General features: G+C 45.4%; 2 protein-coding genes across 5 annotated transcripts in view; one reads left to right on the plus strand and one right to left on the minus strand.

The window, feature by feature from the left end:
- Nucleotides 1-21,855, minus strand: part of LOC124184365 (protein O-mannosyl-transferase TMTC1-like) — a 144,232-nt gene that overhangs the window by 89,111 nt on the left and 33,266 nt on the right. The gene's annotated exons all lie outside the window — the stretch shown is intronic.
- The window catches only part of LOC124184368 (myrosinase 1-like), a 42,298-nt gene continuing 25,786 nt past the window's right edge, over nucleotides 5,344-21,855 (plus strand). Inside the window, exons 1-9 of one of the 2 annotated variants that reach the window (XM_046573990.1) lie at nucleotides 5,344-5,479; nucleotides 5,543-5,643; nucleotides 5,717-5,850; nucleotides 5,928-6,261; nucleotides 6,354-6,690; nucleotides 6,755-6,905; nucleotides 6,973-7,214; nucleotides 7,287-7,481; nucleotides 19,757-19,957. In XM_046573990.1, coding sequence (XP_046429946.1) covers nucleotides 5,433-5,479; nucleotides 5,543-5,643; nucleotides 5,717-5,850; nucleotides 5,928-6,261; nucleotides 6,354-6,690; nucleotides 6,755-6,905; nucleotides 6,973-7,214; nucleotides 7,287-7,443 — 1,503 coding nt within the window. In that variant the 5' untranslated portion in view covers nucleotides 5,344-5,432 and the 3' untranslated portion in view covers nucleotides 7,444-7,481; nucleotides 19,757-19,957. Of the gene's footprint in view, nucleotides 5,480-5,542; nucleotides 5,644-5,692; nucleotides 5,851-5,927; nucleotides 6,262-6,353; nucleotides 6,691-6,754; nucleotides 6,906-6,972; nucleotides 7,215-7,286; nucleotides 7,625-19,756; nucleotides 19,958-21,855 lie in introns of those variants that run through there. The other variant, XM_046573989.1, reaches the window with a different exon arrangement.

Below are 21,855 nucleotides of genomic sequence, written 5' to 3' on the forward strand. Positions count from 1 at the left end.
AATCCAATTTCTGAACACCTCTTCCGCGGCCTTGACCACTCGAATAGCCTGAAATTCGCCAGCCAGTGTTAAAGTTGTGAATTACCATAGTTCACGGTTTACGAGTAACGGCAAAAACGGTTACGAAAATGTATCGAGCGTCGCTTTGGGGGTGAGAATTAGATATTGCAAACGTTGGCGAGAATGTATTCTAGTCCCGTACTTTGCGGGGGTGGTGGAGGGTTAGGAAGGACATTTATCTGGATAATGGGGTAAGGATATTATTTGAAACTCGTGAGAAGCGAATTGTTCCCCGGAGATTTGAGAAACTTCACAAACACAACTCGTGTTGTTTAAATTACTGACACTTTGAAGGCGAACTCGGGTGCGGAGCAAAGGATTTGAATAAACACGACCTCCACGTCGGAATGGCGGCTAGCTACATATTGTGCATACGTAGATACCTACCTACGTACGGGCGGCATATGGGAAGGTGGAGGAAATACCGCGAGTTCTGGAAACCGGATGCTGAATTTTGTTGCCCGAGGTAGAACAGCGGCTCTCTCCCGTGGCGTGAAATCGAGTTTTAATTTTCGTTTTCTTTTCTTCTCCTTTTTCCTTTCCTTCTTCTTTTCCATCCTTATTCTCCCCCGTGCCGAAGTGACATTAATCGACAATGGCACCTTGTTAATGTCGGCAAGGTTCAGGCCCTGCAGGTTTAATCATTTAATTTCGTTTTTTCCCACCTTCTGCCGCCCCTTGCATTTTATTCCGAGGCCTGAAGATATTCTTTATTACGAGGTAGCATTCAGCTGTTGACGAGCTGCCCCGGGATTGCGACGGGTGTTAAGTAGATGTAAAGAGTTGACTCCTCTCGCAATATATATATTTATTTTTATTTTTTTTTTGCACTCTTTCATGCGATTTTCCTTCCTCTGCCCTCTCTTTCTTCGCTGCCCCCTTGCCCCCCCCCCCCCCCCCCTCTTTCTTTTTCCTCCCTTTCTCTTTGGAATCCTTTGTTCGCTGACAACAATGTCTAAAAGCAGTGCTGTCAGCCCTAACGTGACCTATAAAATGTTACAACTCTAGGGAAATCTGGGTTGATTGAATTCTTATTATGCAAAAAATAAGAGGAGAAAAGGAAAGAAAAAAAAACGACAGAAGAAACGTGAGGAAAAGACGACTTATCTCTGCAGCAGTTGTAAATATATAACAGTTACCGCCGCTGGGAAAAAGAGAGGGAAGAAAAGTTATGTATTTGCAAAAAGTTGATGTTCACTCGCTAATTTCATCGCCACTGTGCGACGACTATCTCGAAATTAAGTGTAGTAATAAAACCTTTATAGAACGTTGACAAATGTTTTATCGTCTCTCCTTAGGCTTCATAAATTACCAACAAAAGGTTTAACGTTCTAGACTCAGTGAGCGTGTACAAGCATCTACGGTTTACAAAAAGAGCGCCGCAGTGGCATCGGGAAAAAGCAGCTCTGAAAGTTCGAGAAGGTGAAATAAAATTTTGCGATCGGCAAACGCAGCTGCCGGAAAGTCGTTGAATCAGACCAGTTTCAAATAATACCTTGACTATTTGCCAGCGACTTTCTCAAAGGCGATTCGCCAAGTACCTAAAACCTCATCTTTAAACATCACTGACTCAAGTGGCCGTCCGGTCCCTTTGACGATGTATTGGATACGCGATGATTATGTATGTATAAGCTTGAAAATACGAGCGGATCGAGCTTTTGGTTCTCTTTATACTGGAAACTACTTTCGGTCGGTGATGAAAAGTCTTTCAACGTACAGCAGGAACACTCGAAATCCACTTTCTTGAAATAATGTTAACCCTTTCGGTCACGCAATTCAATTTTTTTCGGCAGAGAAGTGAAATTATACGCTACCTATATATTTTTCGACGCTGAATGCGAATCTAATGTCATGAATTTAATAAAACTAAAAACAACCCCTAATATGGGGTGAAAATGGATGTATTTTGAGATAGTACAATTCCAAGCCGAGAATAAGTGCAAACCCTAATACTATCTATATGCACCCCTAAGGAGGGTGAAAACTAACTCTATGCATTCAATTTTGTAAATATAATGGCCATTCTGAGATCTTTGTTTGTAAAACAATGGATTCCAAGCGTTCTTAGTACACGTTTATTATCAAATTTCTCCGCTACCGAATTACACTCGCGAAAATATGTTTTCTCGGCATATGTTTATTGATAACAATTATAAACAATTATGGATTCGAACAAAGTTCTAACCAATCCAAAGTTTGAGTACACTGAAAGAAATTTTATTGTAATATTTGCTTTTCCCCGTACACAAAAGTACAATAAAATATAGCATTTTCGGGACAATCGCAGTACAGTCGTGAAAAGTACAATAGTGAGTAACAAAATGCACCACATTTATAAGAACGTTTCAAAGATCATATAGTAATTCTTGCTTGTCAAGATAATATTAATATATATATATATATATATATATATATATATATATATATATAGAAATAGTATAATGTCCCATTATTCTACGAATGTTTATGATTGTACCTCGTTTGTCCCCAAAATGCTATGCGGAAAACCAAATATTGCAATAAAATTTCTTTCAGTGTATTGTTACGTGAAAATACAAAAATTTCAGGATTTTTCATGGAATATTAAAAAAATTACAAAAAAAAAAGAAAAAAAGGGTGCCGTTATAGTGGCTTCTGTGACTAAAAGAGTGAAAGGATGCGTGAGGAAAAGTTGAGCAGCTGAGCAAGACATTCTGATACTCGTGACATCGTGACACTCGTCTTTCACGTCGTTCTTCAAGCTCCTGTTTTTACGCACATCGCTCGTTAGTGCAATATCCGGGTGATAATTAACTCCTCGAACGAGACTGCAGCAGTGCAGGTAGTTCGGTACGATTTTTCGAAATCACACCCCTTGGACGATGGCTTTAATCAACCTGGAGCATATTCACTCTCCATGCCTCCCACTTTTTGCTGCTTGTTCCTTTTTTATTACGATGTTTAAAATTTCTCCTGACAGCGCGGGGTCGCGTGACGGCGTAGATACGCATATAACTAATGGTGGGCAAAAGTTTACGCGGTACTTGTAAATTTTCTGATTTATCGGGCTGAGAGTGCCGGGATCCCCTGTTCGCCGAGTTATATCACTCGACCTGGCTCTACATCCCGTGACACGCGCGGGGAAGCAAGCTGAACCGAGTCCCTCAAACATGGTAGGGTGGAATCATCGAGTGGTGATAAATCACCGTCGTGGCCCCTAAATCGGTGGATCCTAAGCAAAGTGAGCTATCGCCGACCAATATTAATCTCAAACAAATTAAATAACAATCGAGCAGCCAGACCGAAGCCCGGCTGCCGAGCGCGAAGGGTTGTATAAGGTCGCTCTGCGGCGAGGGTCAAGAGGGCGCGACGCGCGGCGCAACGAGGGGGGTGGAGGGTGAGGGCGAGCTTCGGCGGCGCATCGGCTATTAATCATCGACCCAGGCAGGGATGCCGCCTTCGCCACCCTTCTCTGCGCCCCGGGGTCTTTGGGTCCATGAGTCCACAGCTGGCAATGAGATTACCCTCGCGATTAGTTCACCTAGCAGCAAAGCTCCGAGCCTCGTTTCCTCCTATCTGCCCCGCCGGTGCGTAATAATGCCTATACACGACTATGGATTACCCGTTTCGTGAGTCGCCGTTATTCTTTGATTAAAGCCCCGCTCCATCTATGTCAAGACTTTTCTCCAAACAATTTTCCACCCTTCGTCATCATCGCTGTCTGACTTACTCAGCTTTACACTCAGCTTCTTCCAACAGGAGAAACGTGATTTGCATGAATAAATAAAAAGGTAGGCACATTCTACGTGGTTTTTAACTTGATTCAAGTTCTCTTTGTTAGCTGGATGCTGACAGTATTCATGGCCTTCCTCAGGCACGTAATCAGCAAGGATTAGCTTCCGCATTGTTAAAACTTTACCGTTAGTCCGGTCGCTGATGATGATTACGATATTTCAGGTCATGAAATCATCCAACAAATGAAAGAAGTGACGGGGATATAGAGCAGTAACCAGACTGTATAGATTGGATTGATAATGACACCGGAATCCTATTCCAAACATGCGAAAATATTGTGACAAAAGTGCGTTATATAGATAGATAGAGCAGGTAACTTTTGCACTCTCTTCAATTGATGTCAAATGCGAGCAATCAGTCTTTATATTATAATTTAACCAGCAAATCATTCCTGTAGACTTTTCTTCAGATTGGACATTGAATTGACACAATGACTACAATTTGATATCGGAATTCGATACAAGTTGGTCTTAGCTGGTTAAACCTAAGCGTGTGATAAAAGTAGATCCATTTAGTAGTTTCATTACATTTATTGCTGAGGGTCTATCCAGATAAGTGACGAACGTTTCGTGTGGCAAGATAGCATGACATGTGTAATAAATTATCAGCGAACATCTTCGATGCGAGAAAAAAGTTCTCACAAACTTGATACTTATTTCGTATATTAAATCCAGAACCAATGTGACATTTTCAGCGTGACTTTTGATGATTCTGACAAGATGAGACCCGCTAAGCTATTCAAGATTTCAGGTTCTCTCAAAGAACAGCCACATTTGAAGCATATCACGTTGAAAGTGCCGAGTTGAACCGCCGCTTCGAGTAAATGATGCTTCGTTTCAATAAGACAACGTGGAAAATGATTGGCTCATGTATAGAAACAAAGTTGTCCTTTAGCCGTTAATATTTTAGAGCTCCAACCCTTTGCAATACCCCAAATTCCCGACCATCAGGCAAACACATGTACTTGCATACTTATTTTGACATCAGTCAAGATACGATAACACACGTCTAGTACCCACGATAGGACTTAATCAAATTTACTCAGCCACTTTCGCGCCCATCTCGTATTACGCCCATGTTTTATAGCAGTACTTGATGTGCGAAAAGTTGTATGCTTACAGGATACAATTGAGTGTCAAAGTACCGTTAGCCATTGTGATCATTTAAAATTTTTCAACGTACTTGCAAATTAATGTAGGACCATCCAATTCTTGCCGCCTGCAATGACGCGATGGAGTAATCGGCAGTGAGGAATAATCATCGAAACGGGTGCACGGGATTCATATTTCATAGTGATAAGGAACCGAATATTCCAAAAAATCTGAATCTCTCGTTGCTTACATGATCTTGTATTATCTTTACCACCTTATCGTCTATCTCGGCATACGTACTCCAGATATCAAACTCGATTCAGGATCAATAAATACGTTTCATTGTGATTGCGTTGATAGTATTGCTTAGAGGTGACGCTTAGTCCATTTCTGATAAAACACTTTCAACGCCTCTTAGCTCTGCAGCGTCGAACTGAGGTAATTGATGATGATCTTAGAATTTAACACAGTAGTTGGAAGGAATCACTTTGAAGGTGTAGTGTCACGATGGATTGTTACTTTGTCGCGTTGATTATCGGCATGGTACTTGCGACGTACGTCTATTTCAACCATCTGTAATTCGTTAACACGGTTGGTGATAATAATTTTTTCCGCAGAGTATCCTGCTGCGATATCGTCAAGCTAACTTTTCCAAGTGGATTTCGCTTTGGAGCCGCAACTGCCTCGTACCAGATCGAAGGGGCCTGGAATGTCAGCGGTATTAACAAGTCGATTATTGACACCTGAAATCACTGAACCATTTTCAGTCGATACGTTTTACCATTTTCCAGACAAGGGGGAAAATGTCTGGGACTATTGGACCCACAACTACCCAGGATACATTGCCGATGGCACCAACGGTGACATTGCCTGCGATTCTTACCACAAATACGAAGAGGATGTACAACTTTTGAAATCTGCAGGAGTCAGTTTCGATGACAAATAGTTCGAAGAAACACATTTTCAGGACGCATGATAATACGCTTACACTTGGTTTTTCAGTTAGACTTCTATCGATTTTCCATCAGCTGGTCACGCGTCCTTCCGACCGGCTTTACGAACGTAATTAGCGAGGACGGGCTCCAGTACTACAAAAACTTGACCGCGGAGTTGGTGGCGAACGGCATCGAGCCGATAGTGACGATATATCACTGGGATCATCCCCAAGTCATAGAAGATATGGGAGGATGGACGAACGAGCTGATGGTCGATTGGTTCGTCGATTATGCCAGGGTCTTGTTCGAGGCGCTTGGAGATGCCGTGAAAAAATGGATTACCATCAACGAACCTCGCAGCTTCTGCCTTCTCGGATACGAAGACACGCAAAAGGCCCCGGGTAGGTGAGAAATATCAGTCGGACGGTGATGAACGTAGGTAGTTAATGCTGACGACCAAGTATCACGAGTCGTCGCTGTTAATTTTTCTTAGGAAAAGTGATTTCTGGCATCGGGGCATACCTCTGCATGCACAACGTCCTGAAGGCGCACGGAAAAACTTATCGAATGTACGACGAAGAGTTTCGGGATGTCCAGCAGGGCGTTATTGGCATGGCATTTTCTCTTATTACGATAATGTCAGCGAACTCTAGTGACACCGTATCGGCCGACGTAGGCTTCCAATTCGAAGTAGGATGGAATACTCATCCCATATACGTCGGAGATTATCCGGAGATCATGAAGACCAGGGTGGCCATGATCAGCGAGGCTCAAGGTTACCCAAGGTCCCGCCTCCCCGAATTGACGGACGATTGGATCGCCATCATCAAGTGCGTTCACTACGAACTTCCGTAAGTGCCGGAAGATGGTTGACCCATTTTTTCTGTTTCACAGCGGAAGCTCTGATTTTTTTGGTGCGAACCTGTACACGTCGGTACTCGCCTCTCCTGACCCTGACGAGGAACTCGGTATTTACAACTCGGACAGCGGTATCATACTCGAAGCCAATTCGAGCTGGTCACGGGCAGCCTCCAGCTGGTTATACGTAAATCTATTGCGAATCTTGAGCAAGCTAGTATCAATTCCCGATTGCACATTCGTTATCCCCGTAGGTGTATCCTCCAGGATTTGGATACACGCTTCGCCAGATCAGAGACTACTACGACAACCCGCCGGTATGGATAACGGAGAACGGCTACTCGGACAAAGGCGAGTTGGAAGACTACGACAGAATCAGCTATTTCTACGACTACTTGAGGGAACTGCTGATTGCGTTAAAACGAGACGGATGCGACATCCGAGGTTACGCTATTTGGAGTCTGATGGACAATTTCGAGTGGCAAGACGGCATTGCGTGAGTAACAACTTGCTGCTTGATCGTCTTCGTGGTCAACAACGAGTCTAACGACAATTTTATACCGCCTAGAGACAAATTCGGTATCTACAGCGTGGACTTTGACGATCCCGCCAGAACCAGGTCATCCAAACTGTCAACCGCATGGTGGGCAAGGGTTACTTCCACTCGTAAGCTTCAGGCTGTTCCAACGAACAGTAATGCCCGAATCAAGCTGCCCTGGGAGTGACAGCTTTCACTGTCTTCTTAAATGAGGATTATCAAAAGGTAGAACGGAATTGAAATAACCTTTCAAGAACAGTTCGCCCAAAGAATTTTCCTCCGTTCCTACCTTTGAAACCGTAAATCCACCTGACTTTGCTGTGTACATGTGTATTATGCCTGTGTATAAATGATCATAAACATTCCAGAGAAAGTGGTGTAACAAAATAGATTAGTTCGTCCGTCTTATAACCGTATTGTCTAAATGAAAAGCATTCTTGCATGATAGCAGGGTAGGGCGTGTCTTCGTCTTACCAGAGACATTTCGAGAAGGCCAAGCTCTCAAAGGATGAAAGCCCGACTTTGTTTAAAGAAAAATTAGATTTCCCTGCCACGTGAATCACTTAATACTGCAGCCCCTCGCAAGCATAAGCACAATATCTTTCGCATCCCCAACCACCGAGGCAAACATAAAAATGTTTGACATAGCTGCTGAATGGTGCGTAAGTCCTCGACGTAATGGCGCGCGTGTCTGGCACTAGTCAAATAAATTAAATTCGGTCAGCCACTTGTGGACTCTCTTTCTCGGTACACACTCGAGTTTACACACTAAACTCGATGAGCTGCGAGGCTTGTGTACCTCCAATTTACCGGGCATGTGTTGGAACAAGCACCACTGGCCTAGAAAATCTCGTGAGTTGAAAAAACTGCACTGTTTATGGCCTGTTGTTGGCGGAGGTAGAGCGAGGATCTTGGTTGTTTCATACTATGCGTTAAACATTTTTTTTTCCGCGCAAACATCGACCGCGACAGCATCGTTCACCAGATGATGATAATTGGCCCATTTTGCGCAGATTCGTTGAATTCTCTCTTCACGGTTGCCACCATATGGGGGCTCGTTTCAACCACATCGCTAACGAAGGGTTAATCCTATTGTACATTGACGCGTCGAGGTTAGTGCGTGACGAAGCCGCGTTTACCGCCGGTACCTAACTCCGAACGGAGAGGAACTCGACGAATATTGCCCATAAAGAGTAGCTCGAACCGTTCGATATACACCTACCCCAACACCGCGCGATTCAACCCCTGCAGCTTATAAATCCCATTCATTCTTATCCAAGCTCGTTTCAAAGGGGGCGAGAGGACTGTAAGTCGAGTAGTTGTCGGATGAAAACTTCCTGAATATGAATGACGCGAACGTGGTTCACTTCATTTTTTTCTTCACTCTTTCCGCCTGTAACATTCTACATCCGGATCGATGTGGAATAACTGAGAAAAAATTCGATTTCTCATGATTTTCATTTCTTCACCGAACTGCTTATCCACAAGCTCATTTCCCGAAAAACGTGTCCTAATAGTTGGACTCGATAAGCATGTTTGGTGAGTTTGTATCATTCGAGAAAATGGTTTCAGGTGTTTATTGTGCGGTTGAAAGTATCATTCATTTGGAACGAAGAATTAATTCGCGAGAACAAAGAGAGAGTGAGAGAACGAGAACCGTAATAAAGATTAATGGAGAATTAATCCTAGAATAAATAGAATGGAGGGAAAATGACGAAACGCACAAAACGTGGACATGCGACAAAATGAGATCAAAAAAAAAAAAAAAATAAATAAATAAATAAACCAGAAAGAAAGAGAAAATACCCGTAATCGAAAAACATAAAACCGCGAAATGAGGGCTCATCTCACGTGTTCTTACAACAGCCTCTAGGCGACCCTCGATACAGGCACTAGTCCAAATATAGTCGGCACACATATATATATAAGGAGTTTTCTTGTTACGTCTGACCCTTCTATTTCCAGGGGGTATTTCTTCTCCCCTGGCTCCCTTCCTTTTCCTCTTTTCATCGCATCACGTTGTCGAGTGGAACGATCCCTGAACGGCGCTGCGACCGGGACACGAAAAGTGGGCGGTGGTTGGTAGGCTGACAAAAATGGTGGCGAGGCTATTCCGTTGACTACGAGCTTAAAGCACACACAGGACTCTCTCCCGCCCTCTCCATCTCCATAACGGGACACGCGGGCTTACAAAGCTTAAGTGATCCCCACAATAGCGAGCGGCGCGAAAACGAGTCAGCGGTTATCCCGCGGCGGCCGGCCGGCCGGCCATAACGCGGCCGTACCGGCAAATCGACCACCCTTAAGTGGGTCGCCACCCGTCCGCAAAACACGGAAACGCGGGTAAAATCCACGCGTCCCAAACGAAAAAAGGGGGGTAAATGGCGAAAAAAAGCAGCATTGCGCCTCCGGCCCCGCGAGTCCCCCGCATCGTTCGCTTGATAATGCGGTGAATTATGATAGCGGTTATACACTTTGAACGCCGCTCGTATATCTCCGGATCAGCCGGTTATTTCTTTCGCAGATTGTGTATCGGGAAATATTGTCGGCGGGTGGGCGGGGCTGCAAGAAACCGAGCGTAGGTGCCCGTTCACGTCGGAAATGATGAAGGTGGATTTCCTCCGCCGCTGTCCGATCTCTTCTCTGCCCTCATATCCGCAACGCTTATACACGCCGAGGATATGGACCCCTGCTCCTGCCGGTCCGGCCACCATTATATATCTATATGTATGTATATGAGCATTGTGCCCCTCCGATTGAAATCTTGACAAGAGTTATCATCCGCTCGCAACTCTCCGGCGGAACACCTCAGACAACACCGAAACACCGATCGATCCGCCTTTCCTCGACTGTACAATGCTGACCCAGTATAAAAAGGAAATCGTGCTTCCGCGGCGTAATTGCACCGCGACTGATTTTATTTCCTTTTTCTTTGCTGTCGAGAAAATCTCCGACAGATTTTAAATATCGTTAACGGTTAGTGTCAAGGTTTATTTTCACCTAAAAACGCTGGGCTATTCGTTCGGGAATAACGGATATTCAATCGGTTGGAATCATGGTGCCAATCAGGTGGAAAATTTCAAAAAAGCAATGGATATCAGTCGTGGTAGCGCAAGCTTGGCTGACCTTTTGACTATGAATTCTGTGAAATCAGTTGTAATAAAAATTTATCGACAACATGGAATGAATGTTAAAAGCCTGAAGTTGCCAATTGACAAACTCGAACGAAACGACTTGGCATGGTAGAAATCTTTTTTCCAGATTTTATGGACCCTATACCGTTGGATAAATTACATTACTACTCGGCGATGAAATTTATCCAGTGTTAAAATATGATGCGCAGAGTTCTAGGCAGAGTTTTATCCGGATGACGCACGTTGCAGAATGCGTTTAATAGGTAGTGGCAGTCTGCGAATAGAGTGGATTAACAGTTTAACCAAACGGGACTAATTTCGTTAATACCGAAGCGATTGCCTGTTATTAGAGTCGCGATTATTGATATTAGCCCAAACACAATCAGAAAACAGACGGGCTTCGGCGTGAGTGGGGTTATATCAAACGTTATCGCAAAGCGCGTTGAATATCCATGATATTGTGTCCCGATAGCGAATTATCGAACGAGCCGAGCTGCTAATCCCTGGGATCGAATAGCCGGAAATAAAATCTGACGGAAAACCCTGCTGAGGTTAAACGCGGCCGTTGGATGGTCGTCGGTTTTCTTTCGACCCTCTTTCCACGAGGTCGAGAAAAAAAGTCCTGCAGGTACCTAACTAGCCAATTCCACTGCAGCTTTTGTCCGATTCGATGATTTAGAAGGTAATTTGGCACGCGGCCACCAATCAATGCCTCGCCGCGGGTTCGCGCACTTAGTATATCCGGCTTCTGCGGCCCACCGAAGCGACTTGATGTACCTACCGGATTTTCACTCCGACGCCATTAGCTCGGAGAGATGCTTATCTCTTCGACGTTGGCTGGCCAATCCGATTCCGCTCTTAGGTTATATGAAGTCAGTTGAGTGTGAATCTAACCTTCGCGTATTATTGAAACATTTGGGAGTGGCCTTCTCGGACGCTTGTATGGTTCTTAAATCTTCCAGTCGTCGTATGCCGTAACCAGCGAAGTTCCGAATTTATTTTTTGGGGCCACTGTGGCGTTTGAAGGACAGAGCGGAACAGCGTTTGAACCTTTTTTTAACGACTCGGAAAAATTCGTGAACCTTAATTTGGCTCGGCGGCGGTTGAAACGATTGAAAGAATCGCGATAACGCCCCTGCAGCGGAACAGAGGTTGAACACAAAAACTAGGAATCCGTGAGCCGTAAAGGCTGATTGGCCGATCTGATTGTTGGCTACTCCGCAGCCCGCAGGGTGTACTAAATAAACAGCGGAGAAGAACCGAACGAAACGAAACGGTGAGGATCGCGGATCGAGGCTGTCAGTAATTGGAAGGATAGTGATGAAGGTTAGCGAAAATGAAAAAAAATAAATAAAAAACAGGTACAAAATAACAACAATGCCGGTACGCGAAAGCTGCACCCCTTCGCCGAATCCCCGTTACTGCGAAGGCACCGGCATCTGTGGAGAACCGCATGCCACGCGGCTCCCCGTTATTCGAGGCATTTAAATGCGTACGATAGCGGAATGCGTAAGTGAGCGCGGAAATTTAGACTATGGCAGATTTAAATGCGGATACACGCCGTCGGCATTCATCCGGGCTTGTTTTTGAGCCTGCATGGAGCTTATAAACGTATATAATCCGACATCGATGCCTGTCTGGCATCCGCTTCCGGAATTCAACTGTCCCGGGTTTTTGAACCGGACAAAACCGGGGAAGGAAAAACCCGGGCGTGTATCCGACTCATTGTCCATATTTCTCGTCGTTCCCGTCGCCATACTTTTTAACGAACGACCGAACAGAAAATAAAATTACGAGGATAGGTAGATCAGTGGAATTTCGTTCGTTTATATTTTCTCTGACATGGATGATGTAATTGCCAATTTGCTGATCTATTTTTCTCTTTTTTTCATTTACTCGTATTCATATTCCGTCGTACTAAAATTTCCCAACCTTTTTTTCTCCCTCTGTTTATCTCTCTGTTATTTGCCAGCAGCTGGAAGCAGGAGAATCGTATTTCGTTTGAATATTCGCTTTCACGATCCTCGTCAGTTAGACATTGGGTCAGAGACCAGAGGGGTGAGAAAATCCGATAGGGGCGAATGACGAGCGCTGGACAAGACGGCATTGTCTGTCTGTGCGATACAAAGGACGCGTAGGAACCTGTATTACACCCAACCTGAACACATCTTTCGAGGAAAATCGAAATACATTCAGTTTGATTACAAGGCGTGACAATCGGGGGGCGAGGATTTGGCACGAAGATCACCCTTGTGAATTGTCCAAAGTTAAAAACTCGATAGGACGAAGGTTATTTTAATCTCGCACCACGTTTATTGAAAAACCACGTTGCCCTGCTGAAATCGAATGCAATAGGGGGGGGGGGGGGGGGGGGGGGGGGTTGAAAAGTCGAATCGACGGAAACATAGTAGCCAATGTACAAATACCTGACACAGGGAAGAATCCCACTCGGCCAGAACCTGGTACTCCGGTACCAAAAGCAAAACCAGGACGCTCGGTCACGTGGCTTGTGCCTCCAGCTTTCACCCCCATCCCTATGAATCCCTCCGACATTCTTCCAGCGACACCCGCAACGTTATATCGAGCATTTGACGTGCTCCGCATGTCCAAAAAACCCCTTTCGAACGAAGAACGTGTACATTTTGCTGACGAATAATGAAGCGATTCGTCGTTGTGAACGTTGCGAAACCCGCGAGGACAAAAAATGGCAATCGGTGGACCTGACTAAGAAAGTGGAAAAACAAGAACGGTATCGCGTTTGTCGTCGGTGGAGAAAGCTACTTCGAAAGTGTTTTAAAATTCTGTTTGAAAAGTTTTCCGAATGCGTTGGAAGGGGCGCTGCGTCAGCCGAAATGTTCGGCAGCGTCACTTCGCGTCGCCTATTTTAGTTCCCCGAGAAAATTTCCCTATTTTTCTCATATACCTACCAGTTTCAGGGAACTGCTGTCACCTTCCGTTCCGGGCCGAAAAACTCGCAACTTTCAAACGGAGGTAAAAATTCCGAGGGAACGAATTCTCTCCGAGTTTCTACCGGGGTGACAGTCTGCGGGTATCACCCGCCCACCAAACCACCCCATGCAATCCGGACCAAACCCTAAACTGAAAAACTTTGAGGGAGTGAGATGCCCACTTGTCGCTACTAAATCTTCCATGGGTGCGAAAGGGGTTGTCGTCTAATAACAGGGAAGTCGATAAACTGTCGTACGGGGTGAGAATCAGGACGCTCTTTGAACTTTCATCGCCCGCAAGTCCAGCAAAAGCCTCGCGGAGCTTTAAACAGTACACGTGATGATTGGGGGCAGTAGTCCGTTGGATGCGATTCGCAAAATGGATGAGGAGGAAGAGGGGAAGAAATTTTGATCAGGATTAAAAATGACCCGAAAAGGCACCTTGGAATATGTTGCTAACCACCCAGCACCACGTTGAATTAGTTGCGATATTGTCACCGTGTTGCGGTAAATCACAGATCAAGGTTTCGTCGCATAAGCTAAGATAGCTTCCAGAGGAAACAATACGCCTAATAGCCGGAGTCAGGGTCCCGATTTGCGGGCGCCTCGAGCTTTGAATCGTTTCAGCTACTTCCCTCCATCACCATCTCGACCGACTCACCCCTGATCGACCAAACACGCTGGAAGCGTTGCTCGGCCTTCCTATAAACCGGAGATTCGCTGATGACAATAAGGACTCGTCGGTACCGAGGACAATGGAAGCAAACTCCGATACAACCCCAGCTCCTCGACTCGCCAGCTTCTCGTGTACTCAGCTCTACCCCTGGAGGAGAAACTTTATCCGTACTTGATTCTCGACTTGTGCAGGCTATTCTCTTCCCAAAACGTCGCCGTGTTTCGCACCTTGGAATAATCAGAGCCGTTGTAAGACTGCCGGTATTCTTCTTCGGTAAATATTGCCGCACGAGCTCGGGAGTTCGGACTGTTCCAAGTAAAAATCCTACTGTGTATTTATTCTTCTTTCCGAGTTTTTCCGAGTTCTTAAAATATTCTTCACAGCGTTATTTATATTTTTAAACGTCCAGATGAAATTTTTTCCATTTTTTGTTATCAGGGAACTTAAGGCACTAATTATTCTCGTTTATCAAAGCAGCCGTCCAATCATAAGCATTCAAAATAAATTAATCCGATTTAAATTATTACGCGAAAAGAGTTTTGGAGAAATGTAGAAAAATTCGAATTTTTACCGTCTTGTCTTTATTGCTCGTTCCCGGCCCTTTCCGAGATCGTGTATCTCACCGAAACCCGCAGTTATGTCAGACTGCCGGCGAAATATATCTGCGAGGAAGAGACTCGTGAATTCTGGATTTCGTGAAAAGTCAACTCACGTTCCTTCCCCGTGTATAAATAATAATGGTAATAAACACGCACAATGACCCGAGCCAAAGCAGCGAGTTGGATGATTGAACGTGTGTCGGGAGTTCTGCAGGTTCTAGGAGGCTATTTCGTTTCACTTTACTGCTCGTCGATTTATATTAACCGTTCAGGCAATAAAATTCTACCCTCTTCTCTATGGTTATCATTCTTCTCGCGATCGTTTCGCCGGTGTTTTATCTGTGAGCTTTTCATCTCTTGTTATTGATGTATTTTGCACAAATGTAATGTTGAGTAATGTGATAATTTGGAAAACCATCGAGTTCCGAAATGCCAACCTTTCGCAATTGAGAGCGTCATTAAGGGATACGCGAAAAATGTTCGTCGAAACTGATCGAGCGAGGCGACATTTCATGTCCGTGAATAAAAGCAGAGCACCCCATGATTTCCTATCTTTAAACAAGCAGCGTAATCGTTTTATATACAAGTCTGTAGAAATTCCTTAACATTACTACGAAACGATGTTCATAAGTGTGATGTGCCTCGTTTGGGTCACCGTTAACGATGTCAATGTACAGTAAATGCATAATAGACGTAATATCGACCCCTCTAATGGGCAGATAATGGCAGCGATATACATCGAATGATGTCACGTTAATTTTCGTGAATGCTGAGCGTATTGATTGACGATTGAATCCAGCAATTCACCACCGACCATACGCCAAAGAAATACCAAGCTCGCTAACGTTGATGCCTGAGGAAAAAACAGAGCCGTGTGCATACCGCACATAGTTTGCGACGCAACTTTTTTTCGGTGAAACTAATCGGGTGAAGAGGGTGTATTGTGGGTATAAGGCACATGAATACAGTTTCCGAAAAGACGCGGGAAACTTGGCAAAGGCTTATTTGTCAATATTGCGTTGTTTTCCGTGTTCCTCCCTCCCCCCCCCCCCCCTGCCCCACCTCTCCTTTCTCTCGTCAAAACTTCTATCTATATTGAAAAAGCAATCTTCTCGGGTTTGACGATAAACTTAACACGATATCTGGCTATCCAGCTGCGCGTTCAAGAATGTAGATGGGTTGATAGGTACGTCCCTATTTCTATTCTCGTCCATGACTATCTGTGTACGAATCTTCATCAACCGTAGGATAGGCGAACATTATACTGTCTACCGAAGTACAGCCGTCTATCACGCACGCAGGCACGCGCTGAGTGTTTATGTCCTATAGTTTTATTGACGTTGTACTGAGAGCTGTAAACATTCAGGCTGAACATTTTGCTTCATCCATATCTAAGAACAAGTTTTCTGTTTTCAATTTCTGCGAATTACCTGAGAAGCACTTTTTTTTTGAATCTTTTCACTGTCCGTATGGAGATGCTCTTTTCCTTAGTAACTTTTTTGCCGGCAATTCATTTTTATACCGTCGAACGAAAAACATTTTAGTCTAAGAAAGAAATTACTTCAAGGCGAAAATAGTCGCACTGTTAGCGGTTCGCAAATGACGTAATATAACTTGTAGAAAAAAATAGAAGATTACACGCTCCCCCAACTCCTCTCTGCAGGTCATTCTACTCTTGGGAATGCTTCGAACAACCGAAACGTCAACCGGAAGGTCGAGCCTTTTGTATCCGTCACCTGTACGAGTACCTCAAACTTTACCGTATAAAAGACAATATTTGCACGTGCGGTGAAAGAGGAGAGGAGAAAAAACGAAGAAAAACGAGGCGGGCATGGAAAAGAACCCCAAGAGGACCGAAATGTAAACCCATACAACAATCGTACAATAAACCTGTATCATCCACACGCGAGATGAAGGCGGGACAGACTCTCCGCACACAACCCATCCGTCCTGGACAACGCCTCGTGAGACCCTCGTCAAGCTCTGCGTTCTGCCCTCCCCCATCCTTATCTCGTACTTTTCCTCTCACTCTCTCCATATCTATCTCTTTCCCACTCCGCTTCCCGGGGTCACGAGCTGCAAAGGTTACGCGGGGCGCAGAGGGCACCCTCATTATGCCAAAGTTTGAGCCTCTTGTCTTGAGGGTTGCGTATTGTTTTAGGTCGGTCCTCCCGAAAATTGCTACCCAGACGGTGGTGCGACGCTAATATCCGCAGGCCGCCGGTCGTAGGCGTCCGATTTGGAAACACGGGGTTCGTTCGTTGCAAGGGTATTCTTTTGATTGGTAAGTGGGTGAGTGGCTGAGCCCTGACACCTTGCCGTGGAAAACAGGCACTTGATTGACAAAAGCTCGCTCACTCGAGCCTCGCACCGCAGGGACGATGCGGAAGTATGTTTTGTCCCGCTTTCGTCGTTACGCCCACGCGTACCCGCGCCGAGTCCATTGTCACATAATGTCGGTGGGAAAATTGAAAAAACGTTAATGACATCGGTTGGAGCGCGGCTCGTACTCCGTAATTGGGGGGCGGGAGGCGGCGGCTCGCTTCCTGCTCGCGTACGTATTACCGGTGAGGCTAATTTGTTTCACAAAGGAAAAGCGGCGCTCATGCTCCCCGCCCTCAAAGGGATAGCGAAAGTGAAATTTAAAGATCACAACCGCTGCCGCAGTGTACCGAGTGGTGCTTGCCCGGGGAAATCAATTGTTGTGAGGCGTCACCGCGAGCTAGTTTACCCCCCGTAATTTCTCAAGCACCACCCGCGGGCAGCTCTCGAGATCAAAGACGTTGAAAACCCGATTCCTTGAGACAGCGTTGGAGTTTTCCGGTAAAGAATTTTGATTCGTCGAGCTCAATTAACTCGCCCGAACTCTGCGAGACGGAGAACATTGAAGTTTTATGAATTGGTGACAGCGTTGGGATATGGCGAAGAACGTAGGAATTTAAAAATCGTGCACCGGCGCAGTTTCGAAGTGACGGGATTGAAACTATTTTCTGGGATGGTAGGAAAGGGAGGAAAAGGAGGGAGAGGCTGGGTGAGGCTAACCGCTTTAGTTGAACGACGGTACGTGCGATTTTGTTCTTTTTCACGGTGAAACTTCTTCTCTCGAGGTACAGCGAATACCCTGCACGTGATAAAGCAACCTCGGGAGGTCGTTACAGTCGCTGAGCCCGGGGACCCGGGTAAGACGAACAGATCGTCTTCGCGTGCGCCGCAGTTTCGGCTCGATACTCGCGGGACCGGAGAGGGCAGATTGATACGCGTCTCGCTTTCTTATTCGCTTCTTTATCATCGCCGCTTAAGGATCGAAAAAACGAACGCAAGCTGCACCGAAGTAAAATTTCCCCCTCCTTAAACCCCGTTTTCATCTCTGCGAGTAACGCCTCAAGCCAGCTCTGCGGCACCGAAAGAACTGTAAAAGCTCTCTTCGTGCAACGGAAGCGTCCATACGCGTTTATTCACCGCATCGAGGAGGGTTCGCAATTTCGAGCGTGAGGTCAGAAGGGTGCAGGCGGGGGCGGTAGAAGCTCGTTACCTTCCCCGATGCCTCTGGCACGGTTAACGTCTGTCGCTGGAATCTCCTGTCTCTGCGAGGCAGAAAGGTAATTTGTGTCAACCTGACAGATAGACAAGGCGGACTGACAGTCGTGAGATACGGTGATGTTGCTCAACTTATTTCCCAATCAAAATCCTACCCCGATTGAATGTCGCCATTTCGTTATAACGCGGAGCGAAATTCACCGCTCAGACGCTCAATGCTTTCCGAAAGTTGCACACGGATTCTACCTATTGATTCTCGAACATATTGATCAGGTTTTTTCTTTCTATGTTGTAACGAACGAAACTATTCCCGCGACCAAGCGATTGATGAATAGATAAACGTCAAAGCATCGCACCGTGAAATATTTGCTTAGAAATTTCTGTAAGACATTTTTATTCACTTTAAATATTCTCATCACAATAATTCGTGGCAAACTCTTGATTTGGCAATTTCTGGTTACTTCCTCCTCCTGCAAATGATATAACGTCTGTATTATTTCCGATAAAATTTTCATACCGTATTATGCGACCCTCAGCTGTCTCCCGACATGAGTAGCACTGAAAATTACAAATCAGAAAATTTATTCCCGGCGTTAGAGGGAACTTTGAGGAAAATATTTCCACCAGAGTTCAGACAGTTGCTTGCTCCTGAGATACGCAATTTCCGGCAGTACCGAAATAACTGCACGATAACGAAGTAAACGACAGGGTAGAAAGTGGCGAAGTATCGGAAATCTGGACGATCCAATGTACGAATCGGCGTTATAACCAAGGATCAGGCGCACCAGTTTAGGCGGAGGTAAATGAGTTTGTTGGCCCGTTAACGGTCGACCCTGTACCGATTGGGCGACGGTATATTGGAGGGCGAAGGGACATATAGGGAACGTGTGACCGAGGGGGTGAGGGAGCGAAGGTATCGAAGCGGATATTGGCTCCAATTAGAGGAATTTCCGAATCCCTTGAGCATTTTGTCACGGATCGAGCACTCTGCACCGCCCTGCAGGACCCGCTCCGAGCAAATATTTTGAAAGCGTAGGACCTCGATGCCTCTTTTCCTCGCCCAGTTGACGAAGAGAGAGGCCTGGCAGAGGAGAGCCTAGACTGTCTCGTGGCACTCGCAGCGATCCAATTACTCGGGTGGCAATACATTCCCGTTTCGGTTGTTCCGCTTAATTAACAAGATACGTAACCCATTTGCCCTTTGTCACGTATATCTTACCGGATCTTATCTTTCACGTCTCGGAGTCGCGTTTTTCAACTCCGACACATACGCTCGCTGTCCCTTTATATCTTTCTCTCTCTCTCGTTCTCTTCAGTCAACTCTGCGTCTTATATACGCCGAAGCTGTGCCGACTTTAATTAATTTACTCTTCTCTTAAGTGCACGTCTCCCTCTCTCGCTTCTTCTTATTCTTTGAATTTCTCTCACCTTTATTTCTTCCGACTTGTTCACCTCCTTTTTTCACTCTAATTATCCTCAATTATTGGCTCGACACTTCGGCCGCGTCATCGATTAGTCGAAATTGTATTTCTAAATACCATTCCATTTTCTGACATATTCAGAGTGCTTTCTTCACCTTCTTATAGGTTCTTTTTACATATTACAGACTGCTCGAATTTGAGGGAGACAAAACAAACGCTACATTCACTCACTCCGCTTCGCTGTTGTTCAGGCTCGAGGTTTCTGAGCGCAGAAGGCGGCACGTTGGTAATTGGAAACAGGATCCAGCTCGTATTCTTGGCGTTCCTTGAACCGTGAGGATCGAAACGAGAGTACATGGAGAATGTACGTGGCGCGGAGTGAGGCGGTAAGTAAGTTTGATAGCGAAGTAAGTATTCGAATGAGGAGAAGGAGGATAAGGAGGAGAAAATCGATTGACGGCTGCACGGTCGGGTTCAAGTTGACAATTGAAGATCGCGTCGATTTTTCACCGCCTGGAAAAAGTGTGAGTGTGTTTATCTGCCTGTCTGACTGTCTGTCGGTCTATCGTAGTAGTTTCTAAGTAGGTAAATCAATTTCCGAGTTCAGCACCAGCGCCCCGACCTTTACACCCGCGGTACCGTCGACCCGCATCCCCAAGGAATCCCGGGAGGCAGCTCGACCCCACTTTTCCGGATACGGAAGCGTCAGGGTTCTCCTGTATTTCAAATCGAAGTACCGGTTTCAGGGTTCCGGGGGATGGAGGAGAAGGCCTGGATTCTATGTCGCAAAGATACAAGATCGAGGAATTTTTCATTGTCGACACAATGACTTCACATGTTTCATACAGCGCAGCGCATGTCCTATTTTTTACTGGAAAAGCTCGATCCGAGGTCCTCGTCTAGCTCGCCTTCTAATCTCCGATTGGAATTCCAATTAATTTCGCATCACCGATCCACGGCTTCCACACCTGATGACTCCTTTCTTCCTGCCCGCTTTTAAATTAAACCACCCCGGAGTGAAACGAAAAAGTCGTGGAGTCGGCCTTCTGCGGGTGCCAGCCAGGCTTGCACCAAAACAACGACCAAACGCCGTCCCGCCACCGACTTTTCGTCCGCGAGGGGAATTCTAATGCACACATTCCGCACATATTGCTTTTATGCGATGCGCGGTCCGTTTTAAATATGAACGCAAACGTCCGCCGCAAATGGAATACAAATCTCCCGACACCGTGATGCGCACCTTATGTATGGGAATTTTGGTCCCGCCCTCGCCTAGGACTCCGACTTTTTCGTGGTACTTATCGTTTACCGGGCGTTATACTTCCCTCACCTCCCCCTAACCCCGGAACCCGATCGGCATCGAGCTTTTTTCGGCTACCCCGACCCCCGAGGTTCCTCGGTCTCGGACTATATACAGACGGAGTGTCGTGGAGAGACCCCTTCGTCGATGATGTCCTCTCCGTGACTGGAAATGAAAATTTCTGGGAGATAAGAGGGGGAGCAAAAACAGGAAAAACGGGGCTGCTGAGACTTTTTTTCATGGGGTGCACGGTGGCCAACAAATGGAGGTATTAGAGAGAAAATCCTGTCCTCGTTCCAGGTGAATAAGAAATGGAACGGAGAGGAAAAAAACAGAACGATGCAAAAAAGCGTGGAGAAAAATCGGGATTCTATATTACCGATGATTTTCTCTCGCCCGAATAATACTAACCTGCGAACGCAAAACGACGAGGGATTTTCACCGCTTCTTATACGCAGACGGGAATGTAGATACGTAAGAACTATTTTCCTCTTAATCCGTTCCCTTTTACCGCAGTACGTGCAGCAGGATTTTCCGCTCCATTCAATTCCTGACCAACCGGTGAAGGTATAACACGGTGATCGTTCCCAATCTCTGCATAATCCAACTTCCGATGCAGTTTGTATTAATACGTCGTATTATTGCTATTCAGTTAGTTCGTCTATTCCATCGTTTAATCCAACCGTTCAATCACTGGAGTACAAAGGATGCGGGGATGCGAAATTGGGTCGGGGAAACAGAGACTTTGGAAAGAAATATGTTCAAGACAATGAAAAATCAACCCCACCTTCAATAACATAAGAAAGTATGTGCATACATATATATTATGTATACGTTTATATATATATATATATATATACATATATATATGTATATGTATACATTACATACCTACCCTGAGATGGGTTAAGTGGGGGAAAAAATATGGGGATGATCATTTAGCGGAGAAAAAAAGAGCTCTCCAGGGGGTCCCTTGATTTCGAG

The sequence above is a fragment of the Neodiprion fabricii genome, chromosome 6 (genome assembly GCF_021155785.1).
Source record: "Neodiprion fabricii isolate iyNeoFabr1 chromosome 6, iyNeoFabr1.1, whole genome shotgun sequence".
NCBI lineage: Eukaryota > Metazoa > Arthropoda > Insecta > Hymenoptera > Diprionidae > Neodiprion > Neodiprion fabricii.